Below are 15,272 nucleotides of genomic sequence, written 5' to 3'. Positions count from 1 at the left end.
ACTTACCCGAGGCAGACAGCAAAGACAGGATTCAAGCCCAGCCGGTCTGTGTCTCTGGACACTGACCTGGTCTCCCACAAAGCCCTAACCAGAACAAAACCCTTTCTCTTTTCTAACAGAATTTACACAGTAGTGAAAGAGCAAACAGTAAATGGGAGGCAAATAAGACAGATCTTTATCCTAGCAGAGGCAGGCAGATCTCTTGTGAGTTTCAGGCCATCCAGGGCTACACAGTAAGACCCTTTCTCAAAAAGAAAGAGAAAGAAAAAGAGAGAGAGAGAGAGAAAAACAAAGAAAGAAAGAAAGAAAGAAAGAAAGAAAGAAAGAAAGAAAGCAGCCTCCTGGACAGCTCTCAGGGGCATAGTGCTTTAGAGTCCTTGGCTAGCATCCCGAGAGCGTCACACGAGCCGGGTGCTGGCCCATGTCTGCAATCGCATTCAGAAGGAAGCATGTGGGTGAGGAGTCTGAGATTGCCCGTGGCTGCACATTAAGTCTGCGTCTATATAATGCCCTGTCTCAAGATAGATAAACAAACAAATAGAAAGGAGAGCTTGCTTATCAAGATTGATTACCTGAGTTCAATCCTTGGAATCCACGTGGGAAGGAGAGAGCCAGTTTCCGGAAGTTGTCCTCCGATCTCATGAGTTCAATGTCACACACGTGTACACATATTAAGTACACACACACACATTGTAAATCTCTAAAACTGAAATTTTAAAAGGGGGCTAGAGAGATGACTCAGTGGTCAAAGAATACTTGTTTTTACAGATGACCCAAGTTCAATTCCCGGCACCTACATGGTGGCTCATCTGTAACTCCGGTTCCAGGGGATCTGATGCCGTTTTTCTGGCATCCAAGAGCACCCAGCATTCATTCATGTGGTACACAGACATATATGCAGGCAAAACAGCCATACACATTAAAAAACAAAACAAGCAAACAAACAAACAGAAAACAAACTCAAACCAAAACCCTAGCATACTAAAAGTGCGGGATAGGGAAAAAAGCCAGCAGGATAAAGATGTTTGGGGGTGTGGAGCGAGGGGTGAAGGAGGCATCAGGTGACTAGTTTTAAAAAAGGTGGCCAGGATAAGCCTCATAGTGACATTTGAGGGAAGCCTTGAAAATCAAAACCCCAAATCAAGTAAACAAAAAACAAAAACAAACAAAAACAAAAAACCGAAGGAAACAGTAAGTGGAACCGAACCCCAGGCCCAGGAAGAGGCAGATTCTAAGGTCCTGAGGCAGGAGTGCGTCTAGTGAGTTCATTAAGGAAGTCGGTGACTAGAGCAGAGACAGAGGATGAAGGAGAAAGAGTCAGAGCAGGTCTGACTCAAAACAAAGGAAAAGCAAGCAAACAAAACTAAACCAGAAAGAACAGCACAGACATCCAGGAAGGAAATGAAGACGGAGAAGCTCCCGGAAGCCGGAGAAAAGATGCACTCAGCATGGAGAAGCACCTGAAGCAGCTGCTGGGGCCACTTAGGACCTGGTGGGAAGGGGCCACAGGCACCACGCTAGACGGTGAGGGTGGCAAGAAGAATCCCCTGAAAAAGCCAAAGGAGATGGATGAGGAAGGCTTTCGAGCAGAAGCAGAAAGAGGATCCGGAGTCCAAGGCAAGGCGAAGGGTCCCCGGCCCACAGGTGGAACTAAGAAATCCGACAACAAAACAACAACAAACCCCGAGCTGTTCTGTGTACCTGAGATGAGGATGACCCGATGACCCCTTCCTACTTAAATATATTCTAGGTTATGACACGAGCCCAAACTCAGAAATCACTTTCAAAGCCAGAGAGGCAACTGATTCAATGGCCCATGGCTGGGTGACGGCGGTTATCTTACATGGCCTGGTGGCACAGGCCTTGTCTTTAATCTCAGCACTCAGGAGACAGAGGTAGACAGACGACTGACTGACTGCTCAGAACTACAGAGAAGCAACGCGCCCAGCTAGCCAGAGCAGGATGGGCGGAGCACCGAGCTAGGGACGAGGCTGGAGGCTGCAGGGTTGCAGGGGCTGGACGGGCAGGACAGGCTAGGGGCGTGTGTGCAGCCCTCAGAAGGTGGGAGGTCCTGGGGGCGGGGCTAGAAACTATGGGAAGCGGATAGGGGGCGGGGCCTGGGCATCGAGGGCGGGGCCCCGGGAGAGCTCTTTCCGACTGTTGGGTCTTGATGCCAGGCGGAACGGGGCCGACGCGAGGCTAGGGAGTGTCCAGGGAGTTAGGGGCGTTGCTGGGGCGTAGCCGGAGAGTTAGGGGCGTGGGCCGTGGGCGTGATCAGGGAGTTAAATAGCGAGTCGGGGGCGTGGCCAGAAAGGTAGCTGAGCGGGTCAGGGGCGTGGCCGGAGAGAAAGGCCGGCGGACGGGGCGTGGCAGAGGAGTGAGGGGCGGGGCGGGGCGGACCCGGAGGGTGAAGAAGCCTTGACTGGGACGCTGCGGGTGGTGAGGCAGGCCCTGCGCGGAGCAGCCACCCCGGCTCGGTTCAGTGCAGCGATCCCCGCGCCCGGCTCAGGCAGCCCCGGAGTCTCTGCCTCGCGCCCGCCATGCCTGAGCAGCTCAGTGTCGCGGAGTTCCTGGCCGTCACCGCGGAGGACCTCAGCTCCCCAACCGGGGCAGCTTCCTTCGCCGCCAAGATGCCCCGGTGCCGGGGAGCGGCGCTGGCACGGGAGGAGGTGAGGGGCCGAGACGGGAGGGGGCTCCCGTCACCTCGGGGCCTGGCTTTGACTTTTGCAGGAGTGCTTGGAGCTGCGGTAGATCTTCGCTGCGCTCCAGAAACCGGCCCCTCCTAGGTCTGTGGGAACCCCGCTCATCTCAAACAACCGCGTCCTCCCGGTGGAGCCGGGGAGAGAGGACCGGAGGGATTTTGTGGGGGATCCTCGGGGTCACCTCGATACAGACTCCACATGTCGAGGCACATCTCCCAAATACTTTGGACGACCTGCCCATCATATGTGTATTTGCTCAGCGGCTTACAGCTCTGTGTTTTCGTTTCTGGAACCCCACAAATATGCAACCCCCCGGGTCACGCCCTTTCTGAGAAGCAGGCTCAGTCCTGAGCTTACCTCTTCCCAGGCTGCAGGAGAGAGGAGGCCCCCTCCTTCTGGCCGCTGGTTCTGAGACTTGGCTCGCCTTGTGGAATGAATGCGAATGGGAAGGCGCCAGGAGCTGGGGTTCACCTTGGCTGTCGCCGGCAAGTTTATAGACTCCTCTCTCTCCTCCCTCTCCTCTTTGTGTTTTCAGGCAAAGTGTCCCAGGCTCTTTCTTTCGCCCTTGTAGGCTGCCCCACCCCATTCCCATGCTCACTGGAGTTCATTCCTCTTCTCTGAACTCTCTGCAACTTTTCATCCTCAAGGAATATTCTGGAGCGGACAGCCGGTGGTCTGGCGCCAGAGGAGGATAATGTAGCCACAGCCCTCTTCCATGGGATACCCTGAACTGGGGTGGCATTCTGGACCTCAGCAGGGTTTCTGACTCCTACCCTTCTCCATCAAGTGTCTACCTACTCTGTAGCAGATACAAAGCTATACAGAAATACTGAGAGCTGAGGTCTTAGGAACTCTCCCTTCCTCTTCTCCCCTGACTGGCTGGCCCTCTGTCTCAACTCTTTCCTCCTTGGTAAGGAGGCAGAGACTTGTGCGGACTGTCAATTTCAAGTGATGCTGACCTGTTTCCAAACCCTACCCCTGCAGTTTGCAAGATGGGCCTGACCATGTGCCCTAATCTGTAAAGTGAGCATAATTGTTTACCTCACAGAGCTGTGGGATGGCGGAAGCAATGTGGGCAAAGATGCTAACATTTCTGTCAAGTTAGTTGACAGATCTCTTCAGATAGAGATCTGATCTCTTCGAGCTTCATTTCTTGTGCACATAGTAGGACTACTTGTTTTCTGTTGCTCTTTGTTTGGGACCGTCTCCCTGTGTGACCCAAGCTGGCCTCAAACTTCTGATCCTCCTGTCTCTCCCTGCCCAGAGCTGAGGCATTACGGGGGTGCACCGCCACACCTGGATCAGGAGTTCAGGTCTCTATGAAGATTAGAAACAACAAGGCTAGGATTGCTTGAGCAAACCTAGTTTGGAGTCCATCCACAAATGTGGGCATTTTTCTGGTTGCTCAAAGGGCCTTAACCCCATGGCCTTAGCTCTGTGATCAGGAGAGCCTCCACATTTCAGGACCCTTCAGCATCTTTAGGGATTCTACCCATCATCCTCTTCTTCAGGTTGTCCATTAGAGTGTTGAATCAGAGCAGAAGGGACCTCTCTGACTGTAAGTGCCTGTACCTCTTACTGACCTTACCTGGCTACATAAGTTGGGAAAGGAAATGGGTCTGCAGATCTAATAGGCTCTAGGAAGGGCCAGACCAGACAAAACCCAGCTTTTTTTTTTTTTTCCTCTCCTTCAGATCCATGTACTTGCAGGCTGTTAATTTTGCAACAGAAAGGCATGAGGTCCCCAGCATAGCTTTTCTCTTCAGCATTCCAGAGTCCCAAAAATTGAGTCTAACTTCTGAATTAGATTTTGTTGGAGTTTTCTGGTTGGTTTTGTGGTCATGCCTCTCTGTTATTATACTGTGCTTATGTGTAGTTTGATACTGGGTTTTGTTTTTTTTCTCCCTTCAATACTGTGCATGACTAACCTAACTCCAGGCTTGAAACTGCAGTTGCTTTTCAAATCAAGGTTCCTAGTTCTAACCGGTGTCCCAGAGGTAACTAGGGACTCTGTCCTAGGACTTGCAGGCCTTTTTTTTCAACACTACTGGGTCATAGGAATCAAGAATGCCCAGGCTGAAGGACCCAAAAGAGAGAAATTGGCTAGAATTTCTCCCATTTAAGATGGAGAAACCCATAAACAGACAGGGCAAGACACTGCCTGAGCTCCCAGAGTGAGGGAGTCAGGGCAGCTGGCATTTCTCCCTCATTGCCTTGACCTCGGTCTTGCTCTCTTCCTTGCAAAGTTCGGTGGCCTGGCCTCCCTCTAGGACTCCTCCAAACCTCAGTTATTTCATCCTGAAACCGAGTCTCGTAATTCCTCCCTGCTTCACTTCACTGGATTGCTAAAGGCGGTTTGTTTTTCATTGTGAATCCTTGGGCAACACGAGGGGGTAATAAAATAAACTCTACATCAGAGAGCCCCCTCCTGTCCTGGACCCCTCTATGGCCATCACCACATTGGCTTTCACAGGGAAAGTAAGGCAGTTGCCATGTGTGACAGGGCAGGCCTGGCTGGCTGCTGAGTTCTGTGACGCTCCCTGTGCCATTTCTGTGCTGGGCACCAAGGGCATAACAATCCTGCCTTGGGGCTGACTGGAGTGGTCCCGAGTGTCCAGTGAGAGGCAGTCAGTGCTGTCTGAGGCCAAAGGAACAGGCTGGGGAGGGAGCCAGTGGGGACTAGTGCAGCATGGGAACTTCCTGGAGGAAGTTCTACTTCTACAAAAGTAGTTGAACCCTGTTTAGTGGAGAACACAAGTGATTGAATTCAGGGACTGGTTGGAAGAAAACTTATGAGGAAGCCAGGAGACTGCTTTGACCTGTGCTCCATAAAAGGCCCTCATGGTGCACACTCTCAGTGTTTGTCTTCAGAGCTGATGGGTGGGGGAAGGGTCATGGTTAGGAGAATGTTTATCTAAAATCTATATCATGTCTTACATTGCATTGTTGAAATTCTGATGAAGTCAGATTTACCTTTTCCTTGGTGTGTGTGTGTGTGTGTGTGTGTGTGTGTGTGTATTTTAGACAGGGTCTAGCCCAGGCTAGCCTAAAATTCATTGAATTCATTGATCCCACTGCCTTAAACTACTAATGCTGGAATCATAGGTATGCACTGTAATATCCACACCCAGTGATTTTGATTTTCTGAAACTTTTCTTTCTTTCCTTCCTTCTTTCTTTTTTGAGGCAAGGTTTTTCTACATAGCTCCAGGCTGCCTCAGCCTCCTGAATGTTGCAATTACAGTTGTGTGCTACCTCATCTGATTAAGGATTTCATTTTCAAGTTTGTTGTTGTTTTATTTGAGACAGGGTTTCTCCATGTAGCCTTGTCTGTTCTGGACTCACTTCGTAGACCAGGCTAGCCTTGAATTCACAGAGATCTGCCTGCCTTTGCCTTCCCACGTGCTGGGGTCACAGGCACGTGCCACAGCACCCAGCTTTCATTTTCAAGTTTTAATATTCTTCAGTACAGCTTGGCATCTTAGTCTAATTCCAAGCGCCATAAAAATAAAAGCAAAGTGACAGCGTAACCAGTATTAACATCCTCACAGTTTGCTTCATGATGTGCCTCTTTGTTGTAGTGTAAGAATTCCATAGACCGGGCATGGTCTTTAATCCCAGTACTAGGGAGGCAGAGGCAGGTACATTTCTGTGAGTTTGAGGCCAGCCAGGGTTACATAATAGAGAGATCCTGTCTCAATAAAAGCTTATATGATCCTGGAGTCTGTAGGCAATAAAAATGCTCTCAAGCCAGTTCCTGTGGAAAGGAAGCTTGTTTCAGAGAAACAGGTGCTCCTTGGAACTGGACAGCATGTCCAGCTAGACCCCCATTGGCCTGGGAGCTGAGGCTGCAGAGGAGTCAGGAGCTTAGGCAACTGCCTCATCCACCTTCTCTCTGTCTCATCCGATTATTGCTTCCGCTCCCCTCTCATTGCATGGGCCCCAGAGTGCAGCTTTACCCCCATGGTCACATGACATCATTGGCCCAGCGTCTAAAGGTAACCCAGCCAGTCTCTCATGCCCCACTTCCGAGTTCCTGGCAACCCAGCTCAGCTTCTGGACCGATTACAGAAGCTGGGTCTCCACCCCTGGTTTCATCAACAGAGGTCACAGAGGGAGAGACTCAGGCAGGGTAAACATGGCCACAGCTTTACCCTGGGGGAGGAGAGAGGAAGAGGACAGGGTCCCCCCATGGGTGTTTACAAAGCTTCTCTCCATTTGGCATGGTCTGGCCTCTGGGGAGAGGCTCATGGTTCCTCTGTTTAGAACAGCTACCTAGTCTCCCATGTGCTGATGAGCCTATCAGAGAGCTCAGCCAGAGAGTTCAGAGATGGGCTGGAATGAATGCCAAGGGATGCTTAGCACCTTGGGAGGCTTTGGCGCACGTTAGACATTTGGACTTTTTGCTGGACACTGGGGATCAGAAACCAAATCGGGTTGTCCACGGACTGGGTGAGGCAGCCTTACCAAGGGTCTCATGACCACACTGCATTCCAAGCTGTGTAGCAGGCGCCGGAAAGACCCATCTCTCAGTGAGAGACATGCAGACCCAGACAATCCCTTCTGGAGAAGTCAGCCAAGGAACAGATGAGCAAAGTCGATAGCGGTTGCCTATGGTAGCAGGTGGCAGGAAGTCCATCCCCTTGTCCAGACCTTCCTTAAGGCTGGGCCGTGGGTCATCTCTCTTCCTGCTGCCCGTCTCTCCAGGCTGCCTAGCCCATGGCTTCAGTCACCTCCCACCTCTCGGTGACTCATGCAGCCCAGACTCTCATGTCCAGCGGTTTGCAGCGGTTTTGCCTAGACCACACTCATGACTCTTCAAGGCTGGCTGCCAGGTTCTGTTGCACAAGCTGGGTGGGAGGCTCGTGCACACTTCTTCACCAAGGGCCATGGATTTTACCTGCCAGGTATCCGCAGTCTGCCCACCTCTCCTTAACTGCTCCCTGGTCCATACCTATCAAGCTGTCCCCTAGAACACGGCGGTGACCTCCAGCTGGCCCAACTGCCCAGCTCTCCTGTGTTTCCCACAGATAAAATGTATTATCTATTGCCGGGCAGCGGTGGCACATACCTTTAATCCCAACACTGGGGAGGCAGAGGCAGATGGATCTTTATGAGTTCAAGATCAGCCTGGTCTACAGAGTGGGTTCCAGGATAGCCAGGGCTACACAGAGAGACCCTGTCTAAACCCCCACCTCCTCCCAAATATAGGTATATATGTATATGTGTGTGTGTGTGTATTTGTATAACTATATTTTTATTAACATCTGTTTTGGTTTTTTTGTTGTTTGGTTTTTTTGTTTGTTTTTGTTTTTCAAGACAGGATTTCTCTGTGTAGCCTTGGATACCTTAGAACTCATTCTGTAGACGATGCTGGCTTCCGCCACAGCAATCCACCGGCCTCTGCCTCCCCAGTGCTGAACGTCCGGTTTCTTGATGGAATAGATTTTTCTCTTCCTTGAGACTTAGACTCGAAGCTTGGTATTATATTCCCAGTTTTACTGTTTTCAATGTGGCTGGCGATTGATCCTAGGGTGCTGTGCACACTAAACATGTCCCTTGCTGCGACCTATACCCCAGCCCCGTGTCGTAGCACTACAGTAGGTGCCTAGAAAGTATTAAAATAAATAAAACTGAAAACAGCGTAATGGTCTGGGGTTGTTCCATTGGAGAGAATAGCTTCAGCAAAGGCGACGTGGCAGGGTAGAGCCTGAAGTGTCTGAGGCGCTGAAGAGAAGCCGAAGGGAGAGCCTTGTGTGAGGTAAATGGAAAATCGTTGGCAGATGAGCTAGGAAAAGAGAAAGGAACAGGTCACATGGCAGCCTGCAGGCCATGCTAGCAAGTTTCCTTTTGCTGTAGTGTGTGTGTGTGTGTGACTTTTATTACTGTTGTTATCATTATTCATCGTCACTGTTATTATTTTGAGACAGTGTCTCACTACATAGGCCTGGTTCTCCAAAAGTTCCCAGGGTTCTGCCTGCCTCTGCCTCCTGAGTGCTACGGTTAAAGGTGAGTGCCACCATATCCAGTTTATTTTGCCTTTTTTTGTTTTGTTTGGTTGGTTTTTTGAGACAGGGTTTCTCTGTGTAGCCCTGGCTATCATGGAAGTGGCTCTGAAGACCAGGCTGGCCTTGAAGTCAGAGATCTTCCTGCCTCTGCTTCCTCAACTGGGACATATGGCATGTGCCACCACGCCCAGCTTATTTTGCTTTTTTTGAGATAATGTCGCTAGCCTGTTCTGCATAGCTGGTTAGAAGGCCAGCCTTGACTACAGATTCACACCCCATCTCAACAAAACAAGACACACAGAGAACTCTATCAACAACAAAATAGGGGCCTGGGGAGATGGCTCAGTAGGTGAAGTGCTTGCTGCACAGGCATGAAAACATGAGTTTGGACTCCCACATAAAAAGCTAGGCTTGCCAGTGCATGCTGTAGTCCTAGTGACGGCGAGGGAGAGAGGGGGGGTCCCTGGGGTTGGCTGGGCAGCCAGTCTATTGAATTAGTGTGCGCCAGGCTCAGGGAGAGGACCTATCTCAAGAAATGAGGTGGAAAAGCGGGATATAGTGATGTACATCTTTAACCCCAGCGCTCAGGAGGCGGAGGCAGGTGGATCTCTGAGTTTAGGGCCAGCCTGGTCTGCAGACTTCCAGGACAGCAAAAACCAAAATAAATAAGGTGGAGAACGATGGAGGAAGACACTTGATGTCAACTTCTGGCCTACAGGCACACATACACGTACACACCAGACATGTAGGTCCAGTGGTAGGTGTATCCTTAGGAGGGCTACTATAAACCCTGGAAACACCCACCCGGGCTGTTCTAAACAGAATAGAAACCCACTTGATGGGAAACTCAATAGTTCCCAGAACTTCCCGGAGCTGGGGAACTGGGTCTGAGCAGCAGGCAGATGTCGGCCAAAATGACATCACAGAGCCAGGTTGGCAGGACACCGTTCCGTGCGCTAAACGCCACAGCCTGAGGTGCCTCTGTCAGGCCACCGTCACTGCTGTCTCTTACCAGCACTAGAGTGGACTTTTCGTGCTCTGTCCTTCTGGTTCACACCCACAACGAGAGAGAGTTTCTTATTACCTGACCTTAGGTGCAGGGGAACTTAGGAAAGAAAGAACTCGGTCTCTTTGGCTTTTCTGAGTCACAGCCTGCTAAGACTTGTGTCATGATGTCAGACGTCCTTGGCATAGGTTTACCAGTGTGTATGGTGTCCAGGAGTCTATAATTCAGTACTCTACAATGTCCCCTGAATCTGTTCATCCATCCTGGCAGTGGACATAGACAGGATCACCTCTGGGAGAGGAATGCAAGGGCCACGGTCCACGCTCTGGTGAGCTGAGGTCTAGAGAGTTAGGGAAAGAAGAAGGGCAGGATCTGGAGACGGCAGGACCTCAGAGCTGTGAGAAGGTATGGAGGAGGAAGGCGTGGTCAGCTGCCAGGGTGCCTCGGTAGCAAAATAAGCAGACAGCAACCCCATCAATGTCTTTGGCAACTAGGCAGGTCAGTGGTGAGTGTATGGTGTCATCTTCTCCTGTGTGCTAAGGAGAAGAGGTGTGGACAGACTGGGAGATGGGCTGCAACTTTGAAGAAAGGTGCACATGACACCTGGACCTGGGGGCCCAGCCTTTTCCTGCCAGCTGTCTCTGTCTGGGGCGAGGGTCGGCCCCTGTCTCCGAGTCTGTCCTCCTGCACATACTTCTGCCGTGAGCGTTAGTTTTGTTGGCTGATGTCCAGCCGTGTCTGGTGCACGGACAAGATAGATTTGCGAACAGAAACTGAAACTTTGGAAGGAAGAGGCAGCCTCACAGGCAGCTTGAGCATCTAGTTCTGTGGTTGCTTGTCTTTTAATTTTACGGTGTGTGGTGTGTATGAGGGTCGTGGGGGCAGTGGGGGGGACGTGGCATATGTTGTTATGTGTGTGTGAATGTGTGTGCTGACAGATGTGTACGTGTGCATGTGGAAGGCCAGAGGTTGACCTTAGACATTTTTGCTTGATTGCACTCTTGACCTTTGTGTTTTGACACAGGCTACCTCACTGCTGCCTGGCAATGACCACAAGGGTTCTGCCTGTCTCTCCCGAACTGTACCGGCGCTGCAGCAGTCCTGTGAGCCTGGCTGTTTGTGCAGGTGCCATGGGTCTGAATTCAGGTTCTGGCGCTGGGCAACAAGTATCTTACTAACTGAACTATCTCCCCAGCCCTTGACTGGGGCTCCTGTAGCTCAGGCTAGCCTGGAACTGGCTAAGTAGCTGAGGATGACTTTGAACTCCTGATCTTCCTGCCTTTCAACTTTCAGGTGCTGGGACTGCAGGCATGTTCTGTACATATGTTCTACATACTGTACAGTGTTAGGGACCAAACCAGGCCTTCATGACTGGGGGACAAGCACTCTACCAAATGAGCTATGTCCCTAGCCCTCAGTCACATGGTTCTTCCACAGGTCAAGTCCGGAGAGCACACAGGGTCCCTCTGGCTCCAGGGCCGGCCCCAGGAATGTCCTGTCAGGCTCTGCAGTCACCAGAGGCACCTTGGCTGATCCAGTAGCCACTGTTATGGTTCCTCTATATTGGTTCTAGACCTTATGTGAGCTTGAAGAACCTCAGCTACCTCAAACTCCACCCTGACCCTATGGAATCAAAGTCAGAGTTTCCCAGGGTGGAGGCCTGAGTAGGAGCCATTTGGAAAATCTCCGGGTGACTGAGCAGTCCGTGAGGGAACAGATCAGATGCCCACACTAGAGGTTAGTGACCCATTAAACCGTATTTACAAAACACCCTCGGGTACAAAGGCGGTTTCTAAGGTCATGAGGTGACCAGACAGGATCCGCATCTGGCAGGGGAAGGACTCTGTCCTTGAAAGTGTGATCAACCTGTGATGCTAACAGCCTCCATTCGCCTGGCGTTGCTCAGTGAGTGAGGTCCGACGGACCTGGCCTTCCATTGCCATTGGCTGTGTGACCCCAGATAAATAGCTTAACCTTTCAGACCCTGTTTCCCCACGTGTAGGTCAGAGGGGCTTGTTTGAGGGGATTACATGCGATGCAGCCATCACATCTGGCACATAACAGACACTTAAATGGACGTGTCTGTGTGTTTAAACTGCAGGCAGGGTAAAAGTGGTGAGCACCGCAGCGAGAAAATAACTGCAACAGAGATGAGGCAGGCGCTCCGTGAGAAGAGTTGAGAATAGCCCTTGCCGTTCTGGTGCTGGGTCAGGAAGGACTCTGCTTTAGATGACAGAGAATGAGGTGCGGGTCCTCTTTGTTCGTTTGTTTATCATCATCTTTTTATTAGGGTTGTTAAGTCTTCATCTGTAGCCCGAGCTGGCCTTGCACTTCCTCCTCTTAGGTGCTGGGGTCATAGGTGTGCGCTGCCAGGCCTGGCTTGGATTTGCTTTGGAAGGAGGCAGGATCTTCCCTCTGCTCTGCCCTTTGCTCTCCCATCCACCTGTTTCTGAATCAAACATTTGTTAATAACTGACCCAGAGGCCCAGTCCTGGCTGCAGATTATAGCCTCCCCTGGTGCCACTAGCTGGTTTCATTTAAAGTGCCGGTAAGATTTACATTACATACAAGTCCCCATTTAAAACTTTCCCTCCTCCCTCTCTCACCTTCTTCTTTCTTTCTTTCCGTTCTCTCCCTCTTTCTTTCCTCTTTTTCTTTCTCTCTTTTCAGCTGAGCGTTGACCTCAGGGTCTTGCACATTCTTTGCGCAAGTACTTTACTACTGAGCAACAGCTCCACTTTAAAAATTATGTATTTAACTAGGCAGTAGTGTCACACGCCTTTATTTCCAGTACTCAGGAGGCAGAGGCAAGTGGCTCTCTGTGGGTTCAAGGCCAATCTGGTCTACAGAGTGTGTTCCGGGACAGCCAGGGCAATACAGAGAAACCCTGTCTCAAAACAAAACAAAAACAACAACAACAAAAACCGGCCGTGGTGGTGCACGCCTGTAATCCCAGCACTAGGGAGAGAAACAGGGGGATCTCTGTGAGTTCAGGACAGCCAGACCTACCATACAGAAAAACCCTGTCTTGAAAAACCAATGTGTGTGTGTGTGTGTGTGTGTGTGTGTGTGTGTTTAGGGGCTAGAGAGATGGCTCATGTTTAACAGAGTATAATGCTCTACCAGAGGACCTGAGTTTGGTTCCCAGCACCCACATCAAGGGATCACATCTGTGCTGACATCTGCACTCATGTACACATACCCACACTCAAACACACACGTAATTTTAAAAATATTCATTCATTCATTCATTTATTCATTATTTATTACTTGTGGTACTGGGGGTTGGATGAGCAGGCAAACACTGCCATTAGGCTCTATCCCCATCTTAAATCATATACTTTGGTGGTCTTCAGTACCTTCACAGTGTGGTACAGTCATCACCACTATTTAATTCCCAAACACATCACGCCAGTAAGGAGCCCTGGACGAGTGTCGGTGAGCCCCTACCCAGCCGCTTTCTGTTTCTGGAGTTGCCAGTTCTGGACGTTTTTCACAGATGCACTCCTATAGTATATGGTCTTCTGTCTCCTGCTTCTTAGATTTGGCATTGCGTCTTTAAAGCCTGTCCTTTTCGTCTGGCTTAGCAGACAGAGCAGGCAGCGTGGAAAGTGTTTCCCACAGACGCGCTCGTGGGCTCCCCAAGCGAGGCACCTTCCAGGGCATCGAGGGGGGAAGTAGCCTGGCAAGCGGGATTGCCAGGTAACATACAGGATGTCCTGGCACTAACCGGGCCGTACTTCAGTTCTTCACCTCCCAAGTTGTTCGCCAATTGTCTAAAATGTAAATACAGCTGAGGGTTGTGTATTTATTTTTGCTAAATCTGGCTACTCTACCAGCAGGAAGTGGCAGAGCCAGGATTTGCACCTGGGAAGCCGGCCCAGCGCTGAGCTTCCTGCTCACTCTGCTGGTGATGGGGGACAGCTCTTCATGCTGTCCCCAGGGGCTTTGAGGTCGTGGGCCTCAGGGGGGTTCCTGTTTTCTTCCTTTATCTTGCTGTTGCTTTTTGTTGCTGTCGTTTTATTGTTTAGCACGCTAGGTGGTTTTCCTGGGCAGCCTGGGGATATTGTAAAGGCAGCTGCTGGGCAGTAGTTACTGGGAAGCCCTTCCTCTGTGCAGCACACCAGCGTGGTCTCTCAAGCGCTGAAGAGACCCTGGGATAGGTGCCGGCGTTGCCTCACTTGACAACAGGGGAAATAGAGGCTTAGAGGTGGTAAGCCACTTGCCTCACATCTCACAGCTAGGATATCATACTATGACAGCTGCTGTTCTTAAGCCCTGCTGCCTTCTTTGTGTTCCTGTGGGGCTAAAATGATGCCTCAGTGGGTAAGAGCCTGCTGCAAAAGCACGAGGAGGACCTGAGTTCAGATCCAGACACCCATGTAAAAAGCCGAGTGGGGTCATGGTGGTGCCTGTAACCCCTAGCACTGCAGGAAGCAGAGACAGGAGCATTGCCAGCCTAGCTCCAGGTTCAGTGAGTGAGAGACCCTGTCTCAAAGGAATATGGCAGAGAGTGACAGCACGGCGTCCAGTGCCCTTCCCTGGCTGCCACCTATGCACACACACAGGAGGCACTCCCTTCTCTCTGTTTTCAGACTCACCTCCAAGGTCATGCATGCGGCCCACGGAGTGGTAAGGGCTCTGATAAAGAGCCTGTAGCTGGCACTGGATGGCAAAGTCGGGGCAGGGCAGTTCTGCAGTGGTGGGAGTTGGGGTGACCCTCACGCCGATCAGGAAAGATGAGGTGTTTCCAGGAGGAAAGAGCAAGAATCCTCCAGGCAGAGGGAGCAGCTGAGGTTGACTGGTTACAGCTTGGCGCACTCGGGAAATTGCCAGGCGCTCCATAGCTGGTGCCAGGGGGGCTCATGATGGAGAGCAGGGGGTGGGTGTTGTCCTGGCTACCGGTTGAGGCCAGAGGGCGCCAAGCTCCAGATCTCTTGCTTTTCTGTCCAGCGGGCCAGGCTGTCTCCCTCAGCTGGGTAGAATCCAGGGCTGGCTGCCAGGGGTCGGCTGGGAATCTTCGGGAATCTTCAGCCACCCGTCCAGCAAAGTTCTTGCTCTCTTAGCTCATCACTGCCGAGAAATCTCCTGAGGAAAATCCCAGCCAGGAAACTTGGGGTTTGCTGAGGTCTCCATGTCAGGGAGGGTGTGGCTGCTTTCCTGAGCCCCTCTTCCTCTCCACCTCCAAGTACCCCTCAAGGGGCAGTTGGAGGGACTGAGCTGGCCAGGCTGGCCTGCTGCCCAGGCTGGGAACCATCCACGGAGGCCCCACCTGGGGTGTATCGGGGCACACGGCAGACTCGGGCTCCTGCCTCGCAGGAAGGAAAGCAGCCTGAGTCCTGAAATAATAAATGGGAGAGCCAGCAGGAGCCTTCCCTGTCACCGCCCAGCTTCTTCATTCCAGATGAGGGGCTCCAAAGGAGGCCCAGGGACAGGGAGAGTGGGCAAAGCACTCCACTGGCCAGGCCTGGCTCCCAGGCCTTATGCTTGAACCCTATTCTCCTCCAGCACTTTCTGATGGCTCAGCAGGACACACAGGCCCAGGGCACGGGACATT

General features: G+C 51.4%; 1 protein-coding gene across 1 annotated transcript in view; it reads left to right on the top strand.

Moving 5' to 3' along the window:
* The first annotated feature begins 2,376 nt into the window (after window positions 1–2,376).
* Asap3 (ArfGAP with SH3 domain, ankyrin repeat and PH domain 3) overlaps window positions 2,377–15,272 on the top strand; it is a 38,232-nt gene continuing 25,336 nt past the window's right edge. Inside the window, exon 1 of the mRNA XM_021631478.1 lies at window positions 2,377–2,669. Coding sequence (XP_021487153.1) covers window positions 2,541–2,669 — 129 coding nt within the window. The 5' untranslated portion in view covers window positions 2,377–2,540. The remainder of the gene's footprint in view (window positions 2,670–15,272) is intronic.

The sequence above is a fragment of the Meriones unguiculatus genome, chromosome 3 (assembly GCF_030254825.1).
Source record: "Meriones unguiculatus strain TT.TT164.6M chromosome 3, Bangor_MerUng_6.1, whole genome shotgun sequence".
Taxonomy (NCBI): Eukaryota; Metazoa; Chordata; class Mammalia; order Rodentia; family Muridae; genus Meriones; species Meriones unguiculatus.
This window is presented reverse-complemented; position numbering and strand designations above follow the sequence as displayed.